The sequence below is a fragment of the Aspergillus neoniger genome (genome assembly GCF_003184625.1).
Source record: "Aspergillus neoniger CBS 115656 unplaced genomic scaffold BO87scaffold_23, whole genome shotgun sequence".
In the NCBI taxonomy this organism is placed as follows: Eukaryota; Fungi; Ascomycota; class Eurotiomycetes; order Eurotiales; family Aspergillaceae; genus Aspergillus; species Aspergillus neoniger.
This window is the reverse complement of record NW_020291151.1, coordinates 240,417-267,834: the sequence shown is the minus strand read 5'-3', so window position 1 is coordinate 267,834 and position 27,418 is coordinate 240,417. Positions and strand designations below refer to the sequence as shown.

The window sequence follows — 27,418 nt, the reverse complement described above, 5'->3', positions numbered from 1 at the left end:
TTATTGTTATCTGGGTTTATTGTTAGATAGAGTGTATAGGTAGGTGAGGGGGTAATGATGGGTAATGACTTAGTGCATGTAGGGGGATGTCGCCATTTGGAGCGCAATGCTCGTTGGCTCTAGTACTTATCGGAGGTAGATGGATAGGCATCTGGCTGCCTCTTCCTATCTTTCTAACGAATGTAAGGGCGTATTCAAGATTCTGGCATCGGGAGATCTTCTTTGTAGAGCAGTCTTGGCTGGGATCGAATTAGAGTGTCAGTGATGGGCACGGAGTATAATCGGAGTTATCTCGAATAGGCAGAACAGGGATGCATGTCGATAGGACTAGACACATGACATAGAGCACGTGTTTCTCTATCCATGAAGTCAGCACTTCAATCATCACCATCTAGATAGCTCAGAAAGCTATGAAGACAGTAATGCGTCTCTGTAGCCCTATCAATGGCATAATCAGCCGTCCCAAACCATCGCGATGGCCTATCACCTCTCCCCTCCACCCCTGTCAACACAGACATACAAGCTCCCTCTCATCCCCATCACCACCACGCACATTCCCCACAACAGGATACGAACTCCTCAATCACATCCCCAAGCTAGAAGAAGAATCTCTCCCTGACTACCGAGCCGAGCGATTCTACCCCGTCCACATCGGTGAAGTCTTCAATTCCCGATACCAAGTCATCACCAAACTCGGCTTCGGATCCTCATCCACCGTCTGGCTATGTCGTGATCTACAGTATGCGTACTACTTCACACATTCACTTACCTACTTACTCCTCACCAGCCCCATGAACCACTCTAACCAACCACTCCAGAACCAACAACTACCTAACCCTAAAACTCCACGTCCGCAGCACCCAACACACCCACCTCCCGGAGATCCGCATATCCAAACACCTAAAACAAGCCCACCACACCAAAGCCGAACAGAGTAAACATGTAGGCCAGAAATACACCCGCCTCATCCACGACTCCTTCGAAATCCAAGGTCCCCACGGAATCCAGCCATGTATTCTCTACCAACCATCCGGAATGGACATCTGCGATTACATCCAATGCCTGGAGGGCAACGCATTACCAGAAGATCTCCTCCGCGTTACCATCCGGTTTATGCTCATTGCGCTGGATTATCTCCATTCAGCTAATGTGGTTCATACAGGTGAACCATTGACCCCTAATCTCCCTTCCTCTCTCTCTCTCTCTCTCTCTCATTAATCCATGTATAAGTTTACTAAGTAAGATATGATCTAGACATCCAACCAACCAACATCCTCCTAGGCATCGAAGACACCTCAATCCTCACCGACCTAGAAGAGGAAGAGCTCAACGAGCCTGCTCCGCGAAAACACCTTCCGGATAATAGAACCATCTACGCTACGCGCGGAATGCCCTTCACGACTGGGGAACCCATGCTCGCTGATCTGGGGGAGGCGAGATTACTTCTTCCCATTGATACGGGCACGCAGACTAGTGGTTCTATCATCATGCTGGGGTTATATAGAGCTCCGGAAGTAATGCTTAATATGGAATGGGATGAGAAGGTGGATATATGGGCTTTGGGGCAGACGGTACAGCTCCTTAACTACCTACCTATCAACTCCGTTGAAGTAGACTAACGATGTATGATGCTAAGGCATGGTCCCTACTCCAATCAACCCACCTCTTCACCAATGCTCCAGATCTGATATCACAGGATGATCATGCTCGTCGCTTCGCAGAGATTATAGCCCTGCTTGGGCATCCGCCGGGTGAGTTTTTGGGCGGAGTGAGGAGAGTTGGAAGTTTTGGGATCGAGATGGTATGTCTTTTTTTTAACCTATCCCTAGTATGTATCTATATTAGAGAAAAGCTTGGGTTTTGACTGACCAGTTTAATTGTGTGTCTATGGGTAACTGGAAAAGTCACGTAGAGATTCCTGAAGAATCCCTGGATGATCGAGTGACGCGACTCGAGGGCGATAGGAAGAGGCTTTTTCTGCGGTTCCTGCGGAAGACGTTGAGCTGGGTTCCTGGGGAGAGGCCGAGTGCGAGGGAGTTGTTGATGAAGGATGAGTGGGTTAGGGGGAAGGATTATTGATGTATTATTATATAGATAGTGTTGATGTGTGGGAATATCTGAGGTATCTATACTATAAATGTGGAATAGGCGCAATTGTAGACTATAGTTGGGATAGTATTGAGTATGTAGCTTCGTGTATTGTTAAAGTGCTTGGGCTGGAACTACATGGGTAGATTTGAACACCTCAGAGGAGTTACATGACTGCACTGCCCTTATGATGAAATTATCGGAAACACTATGAATGAAAACCAATGATTGTCTATATGAAATTGTGTGAGCCCTCTATGTTGAAAATCCCAACCAAATTGCCTGTTAAAATGGCACATATCCCCTGGGTATATTTACGAGGAAGACAAAAAAAAAGTCACCGCTTTCAGCCTCTTACTCCTAAGGCTTCAAACTACTCTTCCATCCTAAGCAAGTCTGTCATGTTCGAACTTCTTGTGCATCGCGCCGTGGATCCGTCTCTCGTGCAGGATACTCCACAGACAGACGACCACACCGGCCACGCCGGACAAGAACGTCGTGTAGTACGCAGACTGGTAGCAAGCCAGACCATCTGGGCAGTCGCGGTCTCCGTTGGGCTCGACAATCGAGTGGCGGTCGTAGATACTGCCGTAGAGCAGATTGAAGACGTTGCCACTGAACACGGGCGCAAGCGTCATGACACCCCAGTTCTGGGAGAGGCCACCGATGCCAAAAGTGTGGGCGACCAGCGACGGGAAGACGCCGAAAAGGAAGCCGTATGCGATACCGGTGAATCCGGATACAATGGCTAATTGATGAGGGTTGGAGATGGCGGAGCCTGCAAGTTGGGTGACGGTGAAGACAAAGGCGGAGATGAACAAGCACCAGAATCGCGACATGTTCAGCTTCTTCACCAAAAGGTCGGAGCCAATACCTATAGGTGGTTAGCAGCCAATTATGAGCATTGAAGGTGCCAACATACCGCTAGAAAGTCGACCAATAAAGTTTCCGAAAGACAGGATTGAAACATGCATAACCTGGCGCTGTTGAATAAACTTCGGGCTTGCGCTGTCGTCGTAGTACTGCCAAAGTGCCTTGGCCTGCAATAATACAGTCAGCTGACATGAATGGGATTGTGCGGAGTTGCCTTACGCTGTTTCCAATGTTGCTATTGAACGGTTAGCATCGGTTTTGAGCAAAGATAAGATAATGGTACTAACTTGATAGTCATCAAACCAATTCCAGAAAGAAGCGCCATCGTCAAAAAGAGTTGCCAGAACTCAATCTTCGGAAGCATCGCCAAGCCGCGAACGTCCGGATGAGGGGATTCAGGAGCAACATCGGAGAGAGCATCGTCATCCTCCTCGTGTTGGTTGAGGAATTCTCGGGATGAGCGTGAGGGAACTTTGGACACCAAGGAGGATGTTTCGTCAATATCGGGGTTGTGGCCGGGGTGATGGGGACTCGACACGACCGAGTGCGAAGTCTCGCGCGCTGCGGGACAGGATTCATAGGTTATAAAGGTCTGCGTACCTGCTTCATCAGATTCTTCCAGGCTGTGCCGGAATTCTGTAGATCTAGTAGTGCGCAGTCGCTGAGATTCTACGCCAGGGGACCTGCCCCGTCCGAGTGGCATATACGGCTCACTAGGAGGCAAAATACGAAGAAACGGGATCGAAACGAGGTTTAGGGCACAGGTGCCCAGAGCCAGCAAAAGGAGGAAGCGGCCAGTATCGTCCTTAAAGAGAACCGAGGATACGGTGGACCAGAAGAACGCGCTCAACCCAAAAGCGGCCAAGGGGAAAGCGGTCGCTGTTCCACGGTGATCGGGGAAGTTGGAAGCCGCTAAACGATGTTGTCAGCCATACAAGTTAACAGACCCATTGGAAAGGCTTGGCATACATGTCTTGATAGATGCTGAGAAGGCTGAGCAACTTCCGAAGCCAGTCAAGAAAGCGAAAAACGACAGGAAGATAATGGCCATCGACCCGGGGCCCTTGACGTATGCTGTATATGCCGACGTCAGCTAGTTTCAAGGTCTGTAGGGTTCAATATAGGGCATACCGAGATAGATGGGATAGTAGCCAATTCCCAGCGTGATTGCACCCAAGAAAGTCGTCAGACGCGGACCTCGAGCATCTGTCAACAGACCCAACGGAATTCCCGAGGCATACATGCCCAGGTTCCCAGCCGCGCCCTGGAAGTATTATCAATTAATGTTGAACTCTGGGTGACGGGCGCAATGGGCGGCTTACAATGAAGTTGCTTTCGGTGGAGGAGATCTTCATTTGTTGCGCGAATTGGGGCGCCCATGCCGAGTATGCATACTGTCACGGATATCAGACTCGTGCTCCACAGCCAGCTTCATATGAATCTAGAGAAGGGAAGAAGCGCACGTTGGTACCACACGCGAGAGCAACCAGGGTGGCCGCTACGACGGAAACGATCCGCTTCGATTTATTGGGCGAGGCTGCGGCCATGGCGAAGCGGGATGGGAAGGGCGAAGACACCGGGGGAAGGCCAGTAGGGAACTCTTCGCATCGAAATATGCGGGGGAGGGTCGCAGTGGCCGGACGACTAGTATTTGTAGTTCGTTGGCCGGGATGGTGGTGCAGTGGATAAACGTTATCACGTCACGATAACCGGAGGAGAGCGAAGTAAGGACGGCCGGCTAGACCTCGACCATAGATAACCGCACCACGGATGATAGTAGTGTAGTAGTAGTAGTAGTAAGTTGGGGTGGTAGTTTAAGGAAGGACAGAAAAACACAAGATAAAAAAGAAGGGCAGAAAAGAGTGCAAGAAGAGGAAGAAGGGAGAGAAACAGAAAAAGAAAAGAGCGACGTGAGTAACTAGTTAGTGTTTGGATGTCCTTTCAGCAATGGAAATTTAGTACACTCCACCCTCCCACGCAATCAATTAGTAGTCAAGTAGCAAAGTGTCCCCAAATGTGTCCCGTCGGACTCGTCAGCTCAACTCAGGCTTAGTCTCCCCGGACGGACGAGATCGGAGGGGAGTCATAGTATGGTATCGTATGGTAACTGCAGTACCACCTCGAATGAGTGTGACAGACTGACAGCCAGTCGCTTATCGCCGATAAGGTCATCATTACCGGCACACTTGCCCCGGATACACAATCATGTGACTTTTAATGCATGCTCCATCACGTGGAGTAACATCCCCAGACATTGTGGAGGGAAAGCATAACTGCTGAACCTACTAGGTTTGGCAGGTGCTGCCTCCTTCCGAACAGCTACCTAGTAGTATTTAGTGCAAATAACTATACTCTTGAGATCGCTTTATGGTGCTGTTATCGTAGCCGACTTTGCTGGCCGCGCGTAAGAAACCAACCATCCGCTAAGATCTCCGGCACATGACGAAGGCGGCGAACCTCCGCGGCTTCTCCTCCTGCCATTCCGTCTTCATCTTTCCAGTATCCCCAGGCTGATTATTATCATCCCGTCTCTGCATCTGGATCAAACATTGTCTTTAGTGAGAGGGAGTGACACTCTTCTTCATCCATCATGGGTGCCCTCTTATCTCTGCCTCTGCTGGCTCTCCCCAGTGCCAGCACGGTACGTGCACCTCCATCACCGCCATCTAATCCCCCCCACTGACATCAAGGTAGCTCATCACCCTCGCGACATCGTGCTGCGGCGCAGCAACCTGCTCGGCAGTATGTAGTGCATGCGGGAAGTTTCAGAACAGGTCAGCGACATTTGAATAGAAAAATTAAACTTGCGCTTCGTGATGGTGGATTTGGCTGACATTAGGCACCGACGAACAGTATGGCTACGAGAATCGCCTATGCCTTCATCCTCTTGTTCAATTCGATCATCTCCTGGATAATGCTCACACCATGGGCGCTCAAAAAGTTACAACACATGACACTAGATTACATGGAAATCAGATGTGATGGAAAAGAATGCTATGGTTGGGTGGCCGTTCATCGAATCAACTTCGGTCTTGGGCTCTTCCATTTGATCCTCGCCTTCATGCTGCTTGGTGTCAGGTCCTCCAAGGATGGCCGTGCGGTCCTTCAGAATGGGTTCTGGGGTCCCAAGATCATTCTGTGGCTTGCGCTCGTTGTCGCTTCATTCTTCATCCCCGAGTCGTTTTTCTTCGTCTACGGCCACTATATCGCCTTTATTTGCGCCATGTTGTTCCTCCTGCTGGGTCTCATCCTCTTGGTGGATCTGGCGCATTCATGGGCTGAATTGTGCCTGCAGAAGATCGAAGATAGCGATTCACGCACGTGGCGTGGCCTTCTGATCGGCTCCACTGTGGGCATGTACATTGCATCTCTCGTCATGACGGTCTTGATGTATGTCTTCTTTGCCCACAGCGGATGCGCCATGAACCAGGCTGCGATTACTGTAAGTTTTCTGCGTCTCCTACAGTCTTGTCATCTGCCGCCTCAGGCCTCGTGCTTACTTCCGTAATAGATTAACCTCGTTGTCTTCCTTATTATTTCGATCATATCGGTGCAGCCCATGGTGCAGGAATCCAACCCCAGAGCAGGATTGGCCCAGGCCGCCATGGTTACAGTTTATTGCACCTATCTCACCATGTCCGCGGTGTCCATGGAGCCAGATGACCGTCACTGTAACCCTCTGATTCGCGCCCGAGGCACCCGAACGGCTAGTATCGTTTTGGGTGCGATTGTCACCATGGCTACCATCGCGTATACGACCACCCGCGCGGCCACCCAGGGCATCGCGCTAGGCTCCAAGGGGGGCCACAACTACTCGCAGCTGGGATCGGATGACAACGAGCATGGTCTTGTGACCCAGCAGCCAACCACTCGTCGCGAAATGCGGGCCGAGGCTCTTCGGGCGGCAGTCGAGAGTGGTGCTTTGCCCGCCAGTGCGCTGGATGACAGCGACGACGAATCCGATGAGTATGACACCAAGGACGACGAAAAAGGATCGACGCAGTATAATTACTCTTTGTTCCACATTATCTTCTTCTTGGCCACCACCTGGGTGGCCACCTTGCTGACTCAGAACCTGGACCCGGAGGCCGTCGATGACTTTGCGCCCGTTGGTCGCACCTACTGGGCCAGCTGGGTGAAGATCATCAGTGCCTGGGTGTGCTATGGAATCTACCTGTGGACCCTGATCGCACCGGTGGTTCTACCGGACCGCTTTGACGCCTACTGATCGTGGATCTTGAGTTGAAAGTCACGTATGACCGGGAGTTGGGCGTTGAACAGCGATATTTCTTTTTTCTCGTAGTTGTACAGTTTCCTGCCGTTCTACGTCATAGTGGGTGCCGCCATTCTGCAACTGAGTTCCCCTATTGTTACTTTGCGACATACCATGCTCAGCTGCTGTTGTCTTTGAAGAACTCGCATGTATCATATTACAATCCTTTAAGTGCACAAGAATGATATTGATGCTATTGGAACTGGTTGTCGTTGTATCTGCTTGTAGATGTAGACACTCCCGCCCGGCGATGCGCTTATCGCAGCCACCGCGTAAAGTGGCCGGCGAGCGCGTGTCACCGCGTTTTCTGCCCTCTCAAGTTTCACTCTCACCATGGCATGAACATGGCGACCATCAAGGCCATCGAGGCCCGCTCAGTATGTCTAATTGATATTGATACTACAATCTCTTCTAATTCGTACACTACAGATCCATCAAATCCAATCCGGTCAAGTCATCGTTGACTTGTGCTCCGTTGCAAAGGAACTGGTCGAAAACAGTCTCGATGCCGGAGCAACCTCAATAGGTACAACAACAACCACCTAAATCCAGCCCACATTGCATGCCATATGTTGATGTCACTGATTCTCTGATTGAAATTATTATAGAAATTCGCTTTAAAAACAATGGTCTAGATTTAATCGAAGTCCAAGACAACGGCAGCGGAATCTCCCCCGATAACTACGCCAACGTCGCATTAAAGCACTACACTTCCAAACTCTCCTCCTACGAAGACCTCACCACTCTCCACACCTTTGGATTCCGCGGCGAAGCGCTATCCTCCCTATGCGCATTATCCGACTTTCGCATTACCACCGCGCAAGCGAATCAAGCTCCGAAAGCCACCCGACTTGATTTCGAACCCTCCGGGAAATTGAAAAAGACACAGATAGTCGCGGGGCAAAAAGGCACAACAGCTTCAGTGGAAAGTATCTTCAAGGGGTTACCGGTACGGCGGCGAGAACTGGAGAAGAATATCAAGCGCGAATATGGCAAGGTGTTGAACCTGTTACATGCGTATGCGTGCGTCAGCACGGGGGTGCGCTTCAGCGTCCGGAACTCGGTGGGCAAAACGAAGAATGTGGTCGTGTTCAGCACAAATGGAAACCAGACGACGAAGGAGAATATTGCCAATGTATATGGGGCGAAGACGCTGCTGGCGCTGATTCCGCTGGATTTGGCACTTGAGTTTGAGCCGTCTGCTGCGGCAGGAAGGAGAATTACTGGGTCTGGGGAGTCGAATAAACTCACGGTTCGCGGACATGTCTCGAAACCGGTGTTTGGGGAGGGGAGACAGACACCGGATCGCCAGATGTTCTTTGTGAATTCCCGCCCGTGTGGGTTGCCGCAGATTGCAAAGGCGTTTAATGAGGTGTATAAGTCGTTTAATGTGTCTCAGTCGCCGTTTGTGTTTGCTGATTTCCATATGGATACGAACGCTTATGATGTCAACGTGTCGCCGGATAAGCGGACCATTCTGTTGCATGATGCGGGAGCGCTGATTGATTCGCTGAAGGAGTCGCTGGTGCAACTGTTTGAGTCGTCGGATCAGACGGTGCCGCAGTCGTTGGTTGTTGGGTCGAAGCAGGCTCCTACTATCAAACAACGCCTGGGAAGTTTGCAGTCTCAGACTCAGAGCCCGAACCGGCCTGCAGTGGATGATGTGAATTCCTCGGCCGCTGATGATCAGGAACCAGTGGGAAGCCAGGGGACTGGAGAAGTGCAGTCGAGCTCGCAGGACCGGATGAAGAGTTTCTTGAGCGGTCTTGGTGCCCGTGGCAGTAGTCCTGTTGTCTCCTCCCCTGCAGGCCGGGATGCACCAAGCGTACAAGAGAAGCCTATGTCTTCGTCACCTCAAGACCAGCCTGAACCAATGGAAGAGGACAATGAGCTCTTCGTGAGGCAGGACTCCCCTGGTGAACCACAGCCTCCCACACAGGTGGAAACCACCGAAGGATCCTCCCAACAGCGTGAAGATAATCTCTCGTCTCAGGACATGGCTCCTGAGGAGCCTTCGTCGACGATGGCTGACCCCTTGGAGGAGACACCCAATACTATCCAAAACGCTTTTGATCGGATGCGGCCAAGGCGAATGCCTCCTGAGATGGCTACCATTACAATCGGCAACCGGACCGTTACGTCTATGGTGGGGAGTGGGTTGCCCAGAAAGCGGTCCGTAGGTGCTGGTGATGCCGCTGGCCCTACGACCCGCAAAAGACGGATACACACCCCTTCCCGCCCTAGCATATTTGGCAAGCACATGAGGGATTTTGCTGCTCCAGGATCACAACTGGAGCCGGAAAGTGAAGATGAAGAGATTCTGGATGAGGAGGCCGAAGATGCAAATGAGGAGAGCGACGAAGGTGAGGAGCCTGTAGAGGAAGAGGAGGAAGTCGAGGATGAAGAGGAAGATGATGAATCTCAATCTTATGCTCCATCAGACAATGAAGAGGATCACCCTCCCGAACATGTTAGCAGTGACCACCATCAGCATGAAGCCAGCAATGGCAATGATCATCAAAACTCACAACAGCTTAGCTCCTCGAAGGAGAACATAAGCGAGGAAGAGAAAAAGCGCCATGAAGAAGCAGAAGTCCAACGACTCATCCAAGAAGCAGAGGACAAAGCAGCATTGCCACAGGGCAACAACATTCATCGTGCCAACAAGATGAATAAGGGAGCTGCTCACCGCGACTCTACTCTGCAGCTGATGAGTACCATCGATGGTTCTCTTTCCAAGATACAGTCACAGCTTGGGCAACTACAGGAAAGCCTCCGCCGTTGGGAAGAGCACCACGGCCCCTCCCAGGGCGAAGATGAGACGGCAGCGCAACAAGAAACGGCTGAGGAAAGACTATCTTTAACGGTCAGCAAAGACGACTTTGCCAATATGCGGATAGTCGGGCAATTCAATCTCGGGTTCATCCTAGCTACGCGATCATCTGCCGATGACACAGGTGCTGGATCTTCAGCAAAAGACGAACTCTTCATTATAGACCAGCATGCATCCGATGAAAAGTTCAACTTCGAACGACTGCAGGCAGAAACCGTGGTGCAGAATCAGCGCCTCGTCCAACCGAAGCGCCTCGACCTTACTGCTGTGGAGGAGGAAATTGTCATCGAAAACCAAGCCGCGCTGGAAAAGAATGGCTTCATTGTAGAAGTGGACGAAAGCGGAGACGAGCCTATCGGGCGCCGCTGCAAGTTGGTCTCGCTGCCCTTGAGCAAAGAAGTTGTCTTTGGGGTTCGGGATCTGGAAGAGCTCATTGTTCTATTGTCGGAGACGCCTACTAACGCTGCGCGGTCAGCGTCAGGAATGTATATACCCCGTCCGAGCAAAGTGCGGAAGATGTTCGCCATGCGGGCATGTCGGTCGAGCATCATGATTGGCAAGACCTTGACGGTTAAGCAAATGCAGAAGGTGGTACAGAACATGGGCACCATTGATAAGCCGTGGAATTGTCCCCATGGCCGACCGACTATGAGGCACCTGATGAGCTTGGGGCAATGGAATGAATGGGATGAGTTGGACGATGAGGAAGACCAACCAGTAGATTCTTTGGATATATGGCGAGGGTTCTACCAGGAAATGGCTGCACAGAGTGAGGAGGAAGCTGAGGAAGCAGAGTAGATCTCAGCTTGACTGCTCGGGCTTACCTTTTTATACTTTTGAATAACATTATAGACCAGCGGAGTTATTGGATATATATTTTGAGGATTAACTTAACCGACATTCTTCTCATCTACGATTGCATTAATCACCCTTTGGATAATGCTTCACCCTTCAAATTTCCAACTTGAGTTCGGTCAATGAGAACAGCTACTATGACTGGATGATAAGCTATCACATTATACTTCAATGCGATGAATTTAGTACTACTACGCGAGCCCGATTGCTGCGTATCTGGATGCATGAGGGACCCTCGGGATCGGCATCCGAAAGGATAAACGCACGATAACAGTCGGTCCATACACCGAAGCTATCTCAATGGCTGGTGCATCATGGCCATCTCTTGGCCACTTATCAAGTAGTACGACACGTCACGATTGGATGCAGCTGCAGGTCTCCTTGCAGTTGCAATTGGGATTGCGGGGATGCCACACTCCCCGCTCGGGACTCCTCCCGACAACTGCTCTACAAATACCCTTCCTTGCCCAAAAGGTCTCAACTTTACACTCAGTATATACAGGACTGATAGACCATCATGCGGACACTTTACTTCTCACCTCGCGTGCGCGCATCTATTCTGCACACCAGCCGGAGGGCAGGTCAGCCACTGCGAGCCCTCAGTCTATGGCATCCTCCCAAGTTCGAGAATGAGAAGCCAGTAAGTGTCTCCTTCGATACCATGACACTCACTAACAACACCAGCTCGACTACGCAAAAGGCTCACCCGAGAGGGCCGAGTTGACGCAAGCCCTACAGAAGCTGAAGAGTGAGATGCCCTTTAACATCCCCCTCACCATCAATGGCTCCACAGTAAGTCACCTCTCCTGTGACCGAACCCACGCAGCTAACAAACCAGACACAAACTATCAAATCCCAAATCCAAAAGAACCCCTCACGCCACAACGAGGTAGTTGCCGAATATGCATCCGCTACACCCGAGCAGGTTAACACCGCCGTGGACGCAGCCCTCAAAGCTAAACCAGCCTGGGAGGCCATGCCCTTCGAAGACCGCGCTGCCATCTTCCTACGCGCCTCCGAGCTCATCGCAGGCAGATACCGCTCTGAAATTGTTGCTGCCACCATGCTAGGCCAAGGCAAGAACATCTGGCAAGCCGAGATCGACGCCGCCGCAGAAACAGTCGACTTCTTCCGCCACTATATCCAAGAGTGCTGGTCACTCTTCGCCCAGCAGCCCAAAGTTCACCTCCCCGGCACCTGGAACAAGCTTGAATACCGGCCTCTGGAAGGCTTCGTCTACGCCATTGCCCCATTCAACTTCACCGCACTAGGCGCAACCCTCATCGGCCCAGCTGCCCTCCTAGGCAACGTCGTAATCTGGAAGCCATCCGACTCTGCCCTTCACGCCAGCTGGCTCCTGCACCAAATTCTCCTTGAAGCTGGTCTCCCCAAAGACGTAATCCAATTCCTCCCCGGCAACGCCGAACAAGTAACCAACACAATCCTCCATCGTCCCGAATTCGGCGCCCTCACCTTCATCGGATCCACGCAAGTCTTCAAAGGCCTGCAGAAGAAAATCGGCAATGCCATCGGCGAGGGAATCTACAACTCCTACCCGCGTGTAATCGGCGAAACCGGCGGCAAGAACTGGGGCCTCGTGCACCCCTCAGCAGACATCACCAACGCAGCTCTAAACACCATCCGCGGGGCGTTCGAATACCAGGGCCAGAAATGCTCAGCCAATTCTCGCGTCTACGTCGCCGAATCCGTCTGGCCTGCTTTCCAGCAAACATTGAAGGACCACCTCTCCCGCCTGTCTGTCGGCCCTGTCGACGAATATGCCCACTTCATCAATCCCGTCATCCACGAACGCGCCTTCGACCGCCTCGCAGAGGTCATTCACTCCGCGCGCAACGATCCTGAACTCGAACTCATTGCCGGCGGTATCGCCGATAAGGATCAGGGATACTACGTACACCCAACTGTATATCGCACCTCGAACCCGAAGCATGAGATTATGTCCCGGGAGCTGTTTGGCCCGATTCTAGGCGTATATGTGTACCCAGATAACGAGTGGGAAGAGACACTAAAGTTGGTGGACGGGACATCACGCTATGCCTTGACGGGGAGTATCTATGCGAAGGACCCGTATGCGTCGCGACAGGCGCAGACGGCGCTGCGTCATGCGGCGGGCATGCTGTATCTGAACACGAAGTGTACGGGGTCGACGGTCGCGCAGCAGCCGTTTGGGGGTAGTCGGGACTCCGGGACGAATGATAAGACGGGCACGATGGCGCATTTGCAGCGGTTTGTGAGTGTGAGGACGATCAAGGAGGAGTTTGGGAGCTTGGAGGAGGTGGAGTATCCTTCTACTGTTGTGTGAATGAACATGATGTTATTTGTAAGGTTCTAGGTCAGGTTAAGCGACTGTTAACTGCAGTGAACTGACATCTACCAGTCATCAAACGAAGATAGCTTTGTTCAACGTAGCTACTACCCGTCAGCATAGATAGGTCTATTGTCCCTTCCAGGGATCGCTTCCTCCCCCCTTCCTAAAGGCTTTGAATGACCGGCATGCATGTCAAAGTCTTCAGCACATTCCGAGGCGCACTGACACATGACATAAATCATGAAACCTTGCCCTACAGTAGACACTGTATAGATAACGGTAACTACCGCACACAATCAGTTTACTGCACCAATCACTGCCAAGAAGACTGTAGCTAGAGATTTGACGCCACATTCGTGGTCCAACCAGCCTGTGAGCGGAGTTAGTTTCCGGTCTACTTAACCTGAGCTCTACTGAGCTGAGCACGTATTCTTGATCCCTCTGTGGAACGAAGAAGGCCAAGGCCCTTTTGAGAGTTAATACCTTGTCATATAATTATGAGCCCCATCGCGCAGACCCGAAGCTGCTGAACCGATTGGAGTAATAATCTCGTAAATTCAGTGGAATCAGGGACTGTGAAGCTGGAGCTGGGTGCCGTGGAAGAGTTGTCTCTGATCCCTTGCCTTCTTCATTCCACACTCAAGCCCATATGGCGGTGGTGCCTTCAGTCATCTTGTGAGAAACAGGAAATGCAAAAAAAAAGTAGACCTACCACTTTAAGCACTGTACAAACTTAAAGAATCAGATACGCCCTCGCTGATGGCAAGATGGGACGGTTCGTGCGCAATGGATTATCTATTGCCAATCAACTGCTGGGCGACGAAGCGTTTATGAAATACTCATCATGACATTTGGACAACAATAAGGCAAGCATATTTCACTGCATTCTTGCTTTACCATAGAGAAAAGTCGGTCGAACAGGTAACGAGTCTGGCCAGCTCTTACTCACACGTACATGCCCAAATCAGGGTTCGAGTTCAGGGTGTAGTGGAACCTGGCTCGACCCACGACATGACACACGACTTTAGGTTGTACTACTAACCTCTGCAGGACCGTGCATTCGAAGAATCAGAAACTCCAGTCATTGCAGCGGAGGCGGATTTGAGAGGAATGTACGTACTTCCTCTTCACAGGTTTCGGGAAGTATTCCCGCCGATCATTCCTCGATGGTCATCAATTTCACCTTAGGGCCTTCGGTCATTCCACGATCAATATGGCGAGATGGTGCCTGGCTGGAATCTCAGATAAACAAAGCAACCTACCCTCCCCCTCAGGTAATAATTTAATTATGATTGACTTGGTCAGATGGAGTACAGTAAGAAAGTAGCGAGTTACTCTATCAGTCAAAAACATATTACCTGTCAAGTAAGTACTAGTACTCTGGAATGAAAAATTCAACCACTCAATTTCCATTTCCCTTCTTGGTAATATAGTATATAATAGTATATATACCACGCAACCAACTCTCTCTCTCTCTCACTCACACACAAAAATAGATACCGGAAGGGAAATCGAACAAAACCAGATATAGTAAACAAACAAGACACGCAATCGGATGTTCAAACAGCAGGGCCTAACCGATATCACGTGGTCTGGATCTCAATTTGGAAAAGGAACGTCGGCTCAACTACCATGACCTTTCAGGCTTCCGACTCTCAAGTCGTACAGAATGGGGGCCTCGCGCCGGCTTCCGTTTTCAATTCACCGTGGGAACCCGCAGTCGCAAAACCCCCAACTGCCATCGAATCCTGTCTACATGAGTTGGTTGAGCAGCGCTGTGAGGAACAGCCAGAAGTACCTGCAGTGTGTGCATGGGATGGCGAATTCACCTATCGGCAACTCAGCAACCTAGCTCGTTCACTCGGCGCGTCGCTGTCGGCTCGGGGTGTCAGCCCAGAAGACTTTGTGCCTATTTATTTTGAGAAGTCCCGGTGGGCGATCATTGCGATCCTGGGTGTCTTGTATGCCAGAGGCGCCTTTGTACTACTCGACCCATCGCAACCATTACAGCGGCTCAAGGAAATTTGCCAAACATTCAAGGCGCCGTTGGTGGTAGCCTCATCCCAAAATGCGTCCCAAGCTGGCCAGCTTGCGCCCGATGTGGTGGTCCTGCACAAAGAAAGAGGGCAGGGAAAGCAGGGTATGGCTCCAGGGGCAGCTAGTCGTTCTAAGCCAAGCAACGCCGCCTATGCCATGTTTCCCTCCGGGAGTACAGGTGCCCCTACAGGCGCTGTGATCGAACATCGATCTATCTCATCTTCGATCGTCGATCACGGTAACCGATTAAACCTCACCCGGACATCGCGAGCACTGCACTTTGCTTCTTACGCTTTTGATGTCTGCCTCACTGAAACCCTCGCCGTGCTAGTCCACGGAGGGTGTATATGTATTCCATCTGAAGTGGAACGACGGGGTGACCTTGCCACTGTGATACGACGTCTGCGAATCAATTGGGCTTTGCTCATGCCATCCATGGCTCGCTCATTGGATCCCAAGACCCTGCCGACGCTCGAGACTCTAGTATGTGCCGGGGAAGCCCTGACCGCACAAGATAGAGATCGTTGGGCTCCTCATCTGAAATTATTCAACGCCTATGGACCCACTGAGTGCAGTATCTTTGCCTGCGTCCATGCCGTTCCCGAGGCAGCGGACTTGCCCATCAGAGTAGGGCTTCCGGTTGGTGGAAGCTGCTGGATTGTGGATGAGAGGGACGTTCAACGCCTTTGCCAGGTAGGCAAAGTAGGTGAGCTTTTGATCGAAGGTCCGACTGTTGGGCGGGGATACATAGGGTGCGGAGCCAACACAGCTGCCGGCTTCGTCGACCGCCCCGACTGGCTGCGAAAGATATGGCCAAGTGTGCAGGGCAAAGGTTTATAGGACTGGTGAGCTCGCGCGCTGTCATGTAGATGGCTCCATTGAGCGTCTTGGTTGCAGGGATAGCCAGCTAAAAATCGCTGGCCACCAAATGGAAGCGGTCGAGATTGAATACCATGTGCGCTCACATCCTTCGATCATGGATGCCGCAGTGGAAGTGATACAACCAAGGGATGCGCTCGAATCGCCCCTTTTGGTCGCATTCGTGGTACGTCAGACCAGGAGTCCCGGGGCTTCTCAAGCAACCACTTCCGAAAGTGAGCTGGTGGTCCCAGATGGGGATTTTCAGACACTAGTTCAGCAAGTAAAATTCAAGCTGCGACATGTTCTCCCCGGCTACATGGTTCCCACGGTTTTCCTGACGATATCTTCCATGCCACTGAGTACCAATGGCCAACTGGATCGCCGAAGCCTACGTCAGCTTGGAAACTACAAAACTCAACGCGACTTGCTCAAGCTAGGTCTGGAGACAACAGCGAAGATACCGCCGCGAAACCCTAAGGAAACATTAATGCAGCGACTGTGGGGAGAGGTACTACAAATGCCTACCGAGCGTATTGGCATCGAAGATAACTTCTGGAGCCTAGGTGGAGATTCCATACAGTTTATGAAGCTATCAGGGTTAGCGCGCAAGTGCGGAATGATCCTGGAAGACGAGGATGCTTGGGGTGATGACGCTAGAGGAAATGGCATCGAGTGCCAGCATGGATCATCTCCCGTCGGAAGAAGTACCAGCCTTCTCGCTTTGTAAGAGTGAGAGTGAAATAATGGAGGTGGCGCACACCCTGGGCAAGTTTCAGGTAAAGCAGGACGACATTGAGGACATCTACCCTTGTACTCCGCTACAGGAGGGCCTAATCGCGGTAGCCCTGAAACACTCAGGCGCGTACACCATGTCTATGGAATTCGAGCTGCCCATCAACATCGATATCAACAAATTCCGCCGCGCTTGGCAAGCAACAGTGGAAGCCAACCCAATCCTGCGAACGCGCATCGTGCCGGGGAAAGAAGCAGAACTTTGGCAGGCCGTCATCCGGGATGTCATTCCATGGGACATAAGGAATCCGAGTGAGGATGTCCCCCCAATGTGGAAGGACTGGAAGACAGGACAGCGATTGATTAGATTGGCGTTGAGTGATCCGACAACCCCAAACACGCCTCGCCATTTCACACTGCTCATGCACCATGCACTGTTTGATGCCTGGGGAATTCCATTATTGCTGCAACAAGTGGAAGCAGCCTACAGAGGGGAGATATTGTCCTTGAGGCCCTTTAGCCCCTTTATCTGATACTTGAGATCCCAAAGCCAGAGCGATATAGACCGTTATTGGACAGAGTGCCTATCAGACCTGAACGCGGTCCCTTTCCCCAAATTACCGTCCCCGGATTATGTTGCGAAGCCTACAAAAACGATTGCATATGTTATTCCGCTTGCAGCGGCCTGGCATACCGAACAACAAATAACTCTGCCGACTAAGCTCCTACTTGCGTGGGGCCTCCTAGTATCTCACCACACAGAGAGTTGGGGTGTAGTTTTCGGGCTAACAGTTGCCGGCCGTGGTGCGCCAGTTGAGGGCATTGAGTCCATGATCGGACCCACCATCGCCAGCATTCCCATGCGACTGCTTCTTGATCCCCAAGCGACCGTGATCGAAATCTTGAAGAATGTACAGGCGCACTCACGCCGGACCATGTCTGTAGAGCAGGTCGGGCTTCAGCGCATCAGGCTTCTGGACGCCGAGTCCGCCGCTGCCACGCAGTTTCAGAGCCACCTAGTCATCCAAGCCGATGAAGGCGAGCACCGACACCCGCCTATGTTTTCTAAACTTCATGATCTCACTGAGTTAACCGAAACCGCTTCTTCTGGTATTACCATAGTCGCTAAGCCATCCTCGACCTCTGTGGCGCTTGATATCGCCTATGACCCGCTGATGGTCACTGATGTGCATATGAAGCGACTGATTCATCAGTTGGAGCATATCTACCAGCAAATTCAGCAGACACCTAACGCTCGACTAGAAGATATCGAGAGCATCAGCACATGCGACATGGCCGAGTTGCGGAAGTGGAATGGCCAACCCCCAGCACTGGTCGAACAGTGTGCGCACGAGCTGATCTATCAACGTACGCTGGCTCAGCCTAAAGCGCCCGCCGTCTGCGCGTGGGATGGCGAGTTCTCATACCAGGAACTCGAAACACATGCAGAAAATGTGGCAAGACGCTTAGTATCCATGGGTGTTGGTCCTGAGACCTTCGTTCCCCTGTATTTCGAGAAGTCGCGGTGGACGACTGTCGCCATGCTGGCCATTTTGAAAGCCGGCGGTGCTTTCGCCTTGTTCGACCCCTCGCATCCCATGGATCGATTGCAACAATTATGTCAGGAGATGCGCGCTTCTACTCTGCTCTGCTCGGAAGCCAATGCTCCTTCTGCTAGTCAATTGGGACCATTACATACTGTCATCCTCGGGTCCCACCATAACGAGCTGGTGACCGCCGAAAGTCCCGTGAACGCTAGTCCGGCCACTCCAAGTAATGCCATGTATCTGGTATTTACCTCGGGGTCAACAAGAAAGCCGAAAGGGGCTGTGATTACTCATGGTAGCTGGTGCACAATGGCGCAGGCAATATGCCCCAAATACTACCTCAGCCCAGAGTCTCGAGTGCTGCAGTTTTCCGCCTATGCGTTTGATACGAGTATATTTGACCACCTCGCGACACTAGTTGCTGGTGGCTGTATATGTGTTCCGTCTCAACAAGACTGTCTATCGAATCTTACGGGTGCTATTGCAGACCTTAAGACTAATTGGGCTATGATAACGCCTACTGTCGCTCGTACCTTGAACGCTCAGACATCTCCCACGTTGAAACACCTTTTGCTGGCTGGAGAGGCCGTGACCCCAGCTGATGCTGAGCAGTGGTCTCCATACTTGCACCTCATGAATTGTTATGGTCCGGCTGAATGTGCAATACTGATGACCGTGCAGCAGGTGGTAGACCCAAAGCAGTCAACTAATATTGGCCTTGCTACTGGGGCGGTGGGATGGGTTGTCAAGCCCTCGAATGTCAATCAGCTATGCCCTATCGGTGCCGTTGGAGAGCTGATAGTTGAAGGCCCGACTATTGCACGGGAGTATCTAAACCAACCGGAAAAGACGGCTGCGGCATTTCCAGACAGCGTCCCCTGGCTGTGCACATTCCGCGCTAGTCCGTGCAGATTGTATAGAACCGGAGATCTCGTGCAGTATAACGATAAAGGGGAGTTTATATTCATCGGCCGCAAAGATACGCAGGTCAAGCTGCGAGGACAGCGAATGGAGATGGGAGAGGTGGAATATCACCTACACCGCTGCTTTCCTGGGGCTCAGGGAGTAGTTGCTGACGTCCTTCCTTCAAAAGACGGGCGAGCTGCTTTTCTGGCCGGGTTCGTTGTGCGCACGCCATCAATTGGAGCTAACTCCAGCTTGATTGTGGAGAGTGACGCGAGCTTCTCAAAAGCAGCAGCTATTGCCCTTTCTGGAATGAAACAGCACCTCCCATCATACATGGTCCCGGCGGTTCTGATCCCCCTCAGTCGTCTGCCTGTTTCTGCAACGGGTAAATTGGATCGGGGCGTCCTGCAAGCACATGCAGCGCTATTGACTTCCGAACAGCTTGATAAGTTCAGAATGGCAGAGAAAGCTCCAATCCGAGGGCCAGAGACTCACACCCAGGCGGTACTGCGGCAAGTTTACGGGGTCGTTCTTTCAATTCCCGAGGACCGGATCGGGATTAAGAATGACTTCTTCCGAAGGGGTGGTGATTCCTTGTCTGCCATGAAATTGGCTACGCTCGCACGAAAGTCGGGGTACTCTTTGACCGCGGAAGATATCTTCACTAGACCACGTATAATCGACCTCGCAGCGACGAAAAGCATGGCCAATGTCACGCACAGCGACGATAAAGTGCCACCACTCACTCTCATCTCAGATTTACAGGTACAAGAGCAAATTATATCAGCGCTGCAGACCCAGGCTGGAGTGGCCAGAGTTCAGATTGAGGACCTGTACCCATGCACCCCGTTGCAAGAAGGCCTTATGGCGTTGACTTTGAAGACTCCCGGAAAATATGTTGCAACATTCGTCTATGACCTTGTAGAAAATGTCGATTTGGATCTTCTCCAAGCGGCGTGGAATGCAACTTGTGTTGCAAACCCTATTCTCCGTACACGACTGACACAGGGCTCGGGAGGCAGCTTTCAGGTCGTTATGCAAGAGGCACCATGCTGGGAGAAATATAGCACACAGCAGGATTACCAAAGCCGCTCTGTGCCTGCAGTAATGGGTCTCAACGTACGCTTGCTTCGTCTTTCATTGATAGCTAGTCCTCCTCGTCTTGTCATGACTATCCACCATGCCCTCTACGATGGCTGGTCCCTGTCTCTCATTTGGGACCAGGTCGAGGCTGCCTACCGCGGACAAAGTCTTCAGCCCCGGCCATTCTCACCGTTCATTCGCTACCTCCACCAACAACAGGATGACTCCGCTTCGACTTCCTTTTGGCGGTTTCAATTTGAAGACCTCAAAGCAGCTGTATTCCCAGCTCTCCCACATCCAACTTACGAACCGATACCGAATCAGGCCATCCATCGGCGACATTCCATGAGAACCGATGTTCAGCTGGATTTCACTATTCCCACGGCCATCCAGTTGGCATGGGCAATCGTTATGTCCTATTATACGGACTCAGTCGATGTCGTGTTTGGACTAACTCTCAATGGGCGCACCGCAGCCGTGTCTGGCATCGACCAGTTCACGGGGCCGACTGTCACAACCGTCCCATTTCGCGTAAGATTAGAGTTAGATAAATCTGTACAGTATGAGGCGCGCCAGATTCAACAGTAAGTAGCAGCCATGACGGCCTATCAGCAGACTGGATTGCGAAAGATTGGGTCGTTTAGCAGTGAAGCAGCCAGGGCATGAAAGTTTCAGAGTCATCTAGGAATTAATTTTCTTCCAGAGTCTAGCCACGGCGCTCTGATAGCCCAAGTTCAGAGCGAGCATCTGAATTTAGGGGATTTTGCAAGCTACGGTTTTGTTCTTTCTTGTAATAAAGTTGCGGAGGTGGATGGCTATCTGGATATCGTGGCCCAGTATGACCCGAGCATGTTGGATGTGCACCAGGCCCAGAGGATGGTCATTCAATTTGAGCACATTCTTGACCAAGTCCTCTTTCACCCGGACATGTCTCTACGGAGTCTCTCAGCAGTTAGCGATCATGATTGGGAAAGATTGGCCCGCTGGAATGCTACACTGCCATCGCCATTAGAGCGCTGCTTGCATGACTCCGTTTTGGACCATGTAATGTCGCGTCCGTCTGCCTTAGCGGTGTGTGCCTGGGATGGGGACTTGACTTTCGAAGAGTTAGCCTCCTCCCTTGTGCTGGCGCAAGTACTCGGTCTTCAGGCGGGATCAGTTGTGCCTATCAGTCTAAATAGATCAAAGTGGTCGGTCATCAGCATCATGGCCGTTTTGCGTGCTGGAGCAACCGCTGTTTGCATTGATCCTAAGCTTCCAACTGAGCGGCTGCAGAGTATACTCGATCAGACACAGCCTGGAATAGTCATTTGCTCGGAAGAGACGAAGGGTCAATTAAAAGGACATTCTGCGGCCACTGTACTAATTGTACCCTTCCAGATGCAAGTGCATGGGCTTGGCTCGGCTTCTGTCGAGCAGCCCTCGGTGAGCCCCGTCTCCCCGGCCTTTATTGTCTTTACCTCCGGCTCCACCGGGCGACCCAAGGGCATAGTGATGGAGCATCGGAATCTGTCGACGAGCATTCAATATCACAGTGACGCACTGAACATAACCAAGAGTAGTCGGATGCTTCACTTTGCGTCATATGCCTTCGATGCTAGCATTTATGAGATATTCACGACACTCGTCACCGGAGGATGTGTCTGTATACCGTCTGAGTCTGAGCGGATAAACGCAATTGAGCAATTCATTGCAGACAAGCAAGTCAACGCGGCCCTCTTGACCCCATCGATGCTTGCCATACTGGATCCTGATCGGGTACCTAGTTTAAAAACTGTTATATCAGGAGGCGAAGCGCTGACACGGCACGTTGCCAGTCGGTGGGCACCCCATGTGACACTTTTTAATGCTTATGGTCCGGCTGAGACCATAATATGCGCAGCAGGGCCAGTAGTCGAGGGGTCCTGGACACCAGGCACCGTTGGCCCTGTTCTAGGCGGAGCAGCATGGGTGACTGCTCCCTCTGATCCCACACGATTGGTTCCCCTTGGTGCAGTTGGCGAGCTCATCATCGAAGGGCCAATTGTCACAAGAGGATACTTTAACAGCCAAGTGCTCACGCAAGCAGGATACATTGACCCTCCAGAATGGCTCACCCGCTGGCGAAATGGCCGCCCTGGCCGCCTCTATCGCTCGGGCGACCTTGTCGAGCTTACTACCGAAGGGACAATTCGGTTTGTCGGCCGCAAAGACACACAAGTGAAGCTGCGCGGACAGCGTATAGAGTTAGCCGAGGTCGAGTATCAAGTACGAAGCTGCACTGGAGGTTTAGATTCGATTGTCGACATTGCAACGATAGACAGCTCACCGACCTTATTCGCCTGTATTATTCTTCAGGACATGGCTGGTAGTAAAGGCGAAGGCGCACCCTTTCTTCCCCCCACAAGCACATTCCAAAAGTCCATGCAGGTCGCGGAGCTCTCTCTTCGCGACGCCATTCCCAGATATATGGTCCCCTCTATATTCCTTCCTATTGCCAAGGCCCCTCAGACAGCTGGAGGGAAGGTGGACCGCAGAGCTCTTCGCAAGACTGTCGAAGCTCTTCTGCCCTCTGAAATTCAGCGGTATATGACCGCTACACAGCGCAGCCACCGACAGCCATCGACAGAAAATGAAAAGGCGATCCATGCTATCTGGGTTCAGGCTTTGAACAAAGCTGCCGACATGGTGGGCGTTGATGACAGTTTTTTTCATCTGGGCGGCGATTCGATTAGTGCTATGCAAATTGTCTCTCAATTAAAAGGTATCGGGATCCGCACCACAGTCGACCACATCTTCCAACAGAGCACAATTGCCAAGTTGGCAACAACAGTCACAAGTAGTATTTCTAGTTCGTCAGATTCCCTGCAAGATGGAGCCCATGATACACCGTTCCGCCTATCGGCGATTCAACAGCTTTTCCTGGACCGAGTTCCGGTGCACTACAACCACTTCAATCAGAGCTTCTTCTTCGAGCTTCGGCGGCCCGTCCAAGCTGCCAAGGTAGAGCAGGCAGTACAATGGATTGTACGTACTCATTCTATGCTGCGGACGCGGTTCTCTCGTAATGCCGAGGGGATATGGTATCAGACGATCAGCAAGGATGTGGACAATTCTTACCGATACGAAAAACATGGGAAAATGTCACAAAGGGACGCCGAAACCCTTTATACGGATCGTCAACAAGACTTGAACATTGAATATGGGCCTTTGATTGCTGTGGATCTGATGCATATCCACGGCGGCAAACAATGGCTGTCCATCATGGTCCACCACCTCGTTGTCGATATTGTATCGTGGCAGACTATCCTGGACCAACTAGAGCGGCTTGTGGAATCGAAGCCTGTGAGCCCACAAAGCGCCATGTCCTATGCGACATGGGCTCGTCTCCAGGAGGAGCACATTGTCTCTACCCCAGAGATAAGAGACCAGGCTGTCCCGGCGGCGATTATGGATTACTGGGGATTGTCCGAAACCAGCAATAATTATGCCGACGTAGATCAGTACCAAATAACACTCAATCGTCAACAGACTAGTCAGGTTCTGGGGCCTGCCAACAAAGCCTTTAACACCAGGCCAGTCGAGCTGCTGCAGGCGGCGCTGATGCATGCGTTCATGAAGACATTCCTTGATAGACCGACTCCGGCCATCTTCAACGAAGGTCATGGGCGCGATCCATGGGCGGACGATATTGACGTGATCGGAACCGTTGGATGGTTTACAAATATCTGGCCCTCTTATGTGCCTCTGGGTCCCGACTGTGATCTGATGGAGGCGGTACGTCGAACTAAGGATGGGCGACGCGACGTCCAAGACGTTGGGCGATTCTACTTGGCAGCACGCCAGGGTCGGATGACGGCGATGGAGATCACTCTCAATTACGCCGGCACTTCAGAGGCAGCAGAATCACCTAACTCGCCTTTTAAGCGGGTACCCTTGTCGATTTCGACTCTTGTCAACCAGGGATCGCATGTGGGTCGTTTTGCCCTGGTTGATATCCTTGCCAATGTGACCGAAGGAAGATTGTCGATTGACTTTCTATACAATCGGCATATCAAGCACGCAGAAGAGATTGTCGGATGGGCGGAAAGATCCCGAGAGGCCCTGTCAACCCTGGCCCAGCGATTTCCCACGATTCCTCCTCGTCTGACCCGATCCGATGTGCCTCTACTGCGATTGACGATGAGCAATTCTTCGAATTTGAGGCCCTGACAGACAGACTCAGTCTCGCCGGCAAGACCGTGGCGGATGCGTCTGCATTCCATCTGATTCGGACCGCCTTGGCAATCTGGCTGGATTCATCCGCGAGGCGCAGGTAGATTTTGCGCTATTGACGCCTTCAGTCATAGATCGCCTGCTGCGACCGGAGCTAGTTCCAGGGCTTGATACAATTGCCTTTGGCGGTGAGGCAGTGACCCAGGATATTGTCGACCGTTGGTCGCCGAATCGCAAGTTGATCAATGCATACGGACCTGCAGAAGCAACAATCTGTGCCGTTGGCGATATTAACCCCTGTTCTTGGACTGCCGGCACGATAGGGCCCGTTATTGGAGGTGTTGGATGGGTCACAATGCCGTCGGATGTGTCTCGTCTTGCTCCCGTGGGTGCTGTAGGAGAATTGGTGATTGAAGGGCCGGTTGTCACTCGTGGCTATCTAGATGATCCAGAACGAACAGCCGCAGCCTATATCAGTCCGCCGAGTTGGTTGACCCTATTCCGGTGGAAAGAAAAGCCAGGTCGTCTCTATCGCACCGGAGACTTGGTACAATGTACCGACGACGGAGGGATTCGATTTTTAGGCCGAAAGGACACCCAAATCAAGTTACGCGGTCAGCGCATTGAGCTATTGCATGTTGAACACCACGTACGACAGTGCTTCAGGGAGGCGGCGGATATCATCACCGACATCGTTCTGCGTGAGGGGATTCCTACACTGATCGCGTTCATCGCCCAGATACCGTCTGATGGTGGTGAGTATGCTGATAATCCTGGCGACGCTTGTAACGGCTGCAGCTTGTTTCTGAAAACCTGCACATCGTTTCGAGCGCACGTCCAGGCAGCGACCGCACACCTAAAATCTCTATTGCCCGCGTATATGGTCCCTGCCATATTCTTACGTCTCGCGTACGTGCCACGAACAAGAAGCGATAAGTTGGACCGACAACATCTTCGTGACCAAGCCTCCCGCCTTTCTAACGATCAGATCCAAGCCTTGTCGGCGAGTTCGGAAGGTATGCTATCAAGCACCTTGCATCCTCCACGTTCAGCGCGGGAGCGCGTATTCCAGCAGTTCTGGGCCACAGTTCTGAACATCTCTGTGGATAGGATTGGAACCCAGGACGACTTTTTCGAATTGGGCGGTGACTCCATCCAAGCCATGAGATTTATTGCCTGTTAAGGAGAGAAGGGCTGACACTAGGTGTATCCGATATCTTTGCGTGGCCAGTGCTAGAAGATCAGGCCCGCGGTGCGCAGGAATATGCAAATCTAACGGAGATGGAGCCGTACTATCCCGGGTCGCTGCTCAATATCAAGCCTGAAGATCTTGGAGCCTTTGCTGTCCGCGAACTAGCTCCAATTTGTCCAGCTTTAGAGGTCGAGGATATAGAAGACATTCTTCCTACCACAGAGTTTCAACGTCATTTCCTGAAACACTCCGAGATTCGGTGGTTGCAGCTTCCTCTGCCGATGGAGATCGACTCTGCACGCCTAGAGAAGGCGTGCCATGTTTTGGTAGATCGACACCCCTTGTTTCGCTCTGTATTTCTGCCATATCGCGGTGGATACTTGCAGGTACTCCTTCGGCGTCTCCAGTTTCAACTCATACAGATCCGGTGTGATGAGGAGCTTGACGCATATGTTGATCGCATTTGCTTGAGCAACTCCTCAGCCGGAGTTCCCTGGGGAACACCCTACTTCCAGGCTTTGCTCATCACGAAAGCTCCGTCGAATTCAGTCCTACTCATACGCTGCAGCCATGCCCAACACGACGGAGAATCTAAGCCTTTGATAATCCAGGACCTTATTTCGGCATATGAGAGAGGAGGACTGGACGAGGCCCCTCCTCCCTCATTTGCGCTGTACTTGCGGCACCGCCAAATGCAGGCGAATCCGCACACATACGAGTTCTGGAAGCAGTATTTGCAGAACGGTACAATGACTGCCCTCAGCCTCACAGGATCAGACAGCAACCTGCCCCTTCAGATCAACAGAACCATTCCTCTTCCCACACCACCCCGTGGGATCACCATGTCATCCCTCGTGAAGGCCGCCTGGGCTGTAGTTCTAGCTCAAGTCACCAAACAACGGGATGTTGTATTCGGCCACGCCTTAAACGGGCGCGACACGCCCATTGCCGGCGTCCATGCTATTTCTGGGCCTTGCACGACTATCTCCCCACTTCGAATCACCATTCGCCTGCCTTCCGAAAACGCGGTCCTCGATCTTCTGCATCATGTGCAAGATCAATACACACGAGCCTTGCCATATGCTGGAGTAGACTTTGAGACAATTCGCGAGCACTCGACGTCGTGGCCTGCGAATGCATCCTTCTGCAGTGTTCAAGTTCATCAGAACGGCGCCGTCATGCGCACGAGTTTCAAATTCCACGGTCATGACTGTGCTTTGGGATATCGTGTAATAGGCGGCATGCCATATTTTTTGGTGTCGACGATCCCTGTGCAGGATCAAGGGCAATTGAAGGTCAGCATGATTATCTCCAGTCGACTGGGGAGTTTGGAAGACGTTGAGGATCTGTTGGGTCGATACTGCTCGGCTATAGCGGATCTGGACCGTGGAGTGATTCCTCTTTGATCGGTTGTTATGTATACCGGGTAGATCGATGAGAGGGTCAGTTGAAAAGTAAGTTGTTAGAATAGTTGGTGCAAGAAGATAAGAGCATAGAAGAATATTTTCTTAGCCAGATTTGAAGATAAGTAGTTTGTGTACATAACCCATACCAACAGGTACCCATAACTCCCAGCTCCTCCTTATTCTCCCAACTTCAGGACAGACATTCATCG

General features: G+C 51.7%; 6 protein-coding genes across 6 annotated transcripts; 5 read left to right on the top strand and 1 right to left on the bottom strand.

The window, feature by feature from the left end:
• Positions 1 to 422: 422 nt before the first annotated feature.
• Positions 423 to 2,079, top strand: BO87DRAFT_427575 (kinase-like protein; the record flags this gene model as incomplete). The annotated part of the gene is made up of 5 exons (XM_025627412.1): positions 423 to 739; positions 819 to 1,162; positions 1,282 to 1,571; positions 1,637 to 1,801; positions 1,873 to 2,079. The coding sequence occupies 5 exons, from the start codon at positions 423 to 425 to the stop codon at positions 2,077 to 2,079; spliced, it is 1,323 nt and encodes a 440-aa protein (XP_025478058.1).
• A 155-nt stretch (positions 2,080 to 2,234) lies between these two features.
• On the bottom strand, positions 2,235 to 4,927 carry BO87DRAFT_338180 (putative MFS transporter). The gene is made up of 8 exons (XM_025620583.1): positions 4,425 to 4,927; positions 4,284 to 4,355; positions 4,093 to 4,225; positions 3,931 to 4,035; positions 3,249 to 3,873; positions 3,181 to 3,196; positions 3,011 to 3,128; positions 2,235 to 2,962 (listed from the first exon to the last, which is right to left on the bottom strand). The coding sequence occupies exons 1-8, from the start codon at positions 4,506 to 4,508 to the stop codon at positions 2,475 to 2,477; spliced, it is 1,641 nt and encodes a 546-aa protein (XP_025478057.1). The 5' UTR covers positions 4,509 to 4,927; the 3' UTR covers positions 2,235 to 2,474.
• A 370-nt stretch (positions 4,928 to 5,297) lies between these two features.
• BO87DRAFT_378071 (serine incorporator domain-containing protein) lies at positions 5,298 to 7,436 on the top strand. The gene is made up of 4 exons (XM_025623718.1): positions 5,298 to 5,602; positions 5,656 to 5,735; positions 5,815 to 6,403; positions 6,473 to 7,436. The coding sequence occupies exons 1-4, from the start codon at positions 5,552 to 5,554 to the stop codon at positions 7,187 to 7,189; spliced, it is 1,437 nt and encodes a 478-aa protein (XP_025478056.1). The 5' UTR covers positions 5,298 to 5,551; the 3' UTR covers positions 7,190 to 7,436.
• A 142-nt stretch (positions 7,437 to 7,578) lies between these two features.
• Positions 7,579 to 10,987, top strand: BO87DRAFT_460468 (ATP-binding mismatch repair protein PMS1; the record flags this gene model as incomplete). The annotated part of the gene is made up of 3 exons (XM_025629015.1): positions 7,579 to 7,611; positions 7,664 to 7,760; positions 7,843 to 10,987. 3 exons carry the CDS (start codon positions 7,579 to 7,581, stop codon positions 10,863 to 10,865), a joined length of 3,153 nt encoding a protein of 1,050 aa, XP_025478055.1. The 3' UTR covers positions 10,866 to 10,987.
• A 371-nt stretch (positions 10,988 to 11,358) lies between these two features.
• On the top strand, positions 11,359 to 13,245 carry BO87DRAFT_440045 (L-glutamate gamma-semialdehyde dehydrogenase; the record flags this gene model as incomplete). The annotated part of the gene is made up of 3 exons (XM_025627954.1): positions 11,359 to 11,562; positions 11,607 to 11,714; positions 11,761 to 13,245. The coding sequence occupies exons 1-3, from the start codon at positions 11,440 to 11,442 to the stop codon at positions 13,243 to 13,245; spliced, it is 1,716 nt and encodes a 571-aa protein (XP_025478054.1). The 5' UTR covers positions 11,359 to 11,439.
• A 1,638-nt stretch (positions 13,246 to 14,883) lies between these two features.
• BO87DRAFT_417258 (acetyl-CoA synthetase-like protein) lies at positions 14,884 to 27,239 on the top strand (the record flags this gene model as incomplete). The annotated part of the gene is made up of 8 exons (XM_025626801.1): positions 14,884 to 15,990; positions 16,040 to 16,746; positions 16,829 to 17,383; positions 17,432 to 20,948; positions 20,979 to 21,001; positions 21,128 to 24,557; positions 24,622 to 25,627; positions 25,843 to 27,239. 8 exons carry the CDS (start codon positions 14,884 to 14,886, stop codon positions 27,207 to 27,209), a joined length of 11,712 nt encoding a protein of 3,903 aa, XP_025478053.1. The 3' UTR covers positions 27,210 to 27,239.
• Between the last annotated feature and the right edge of the window lie 179 nt (positions 27,240 to 27,418).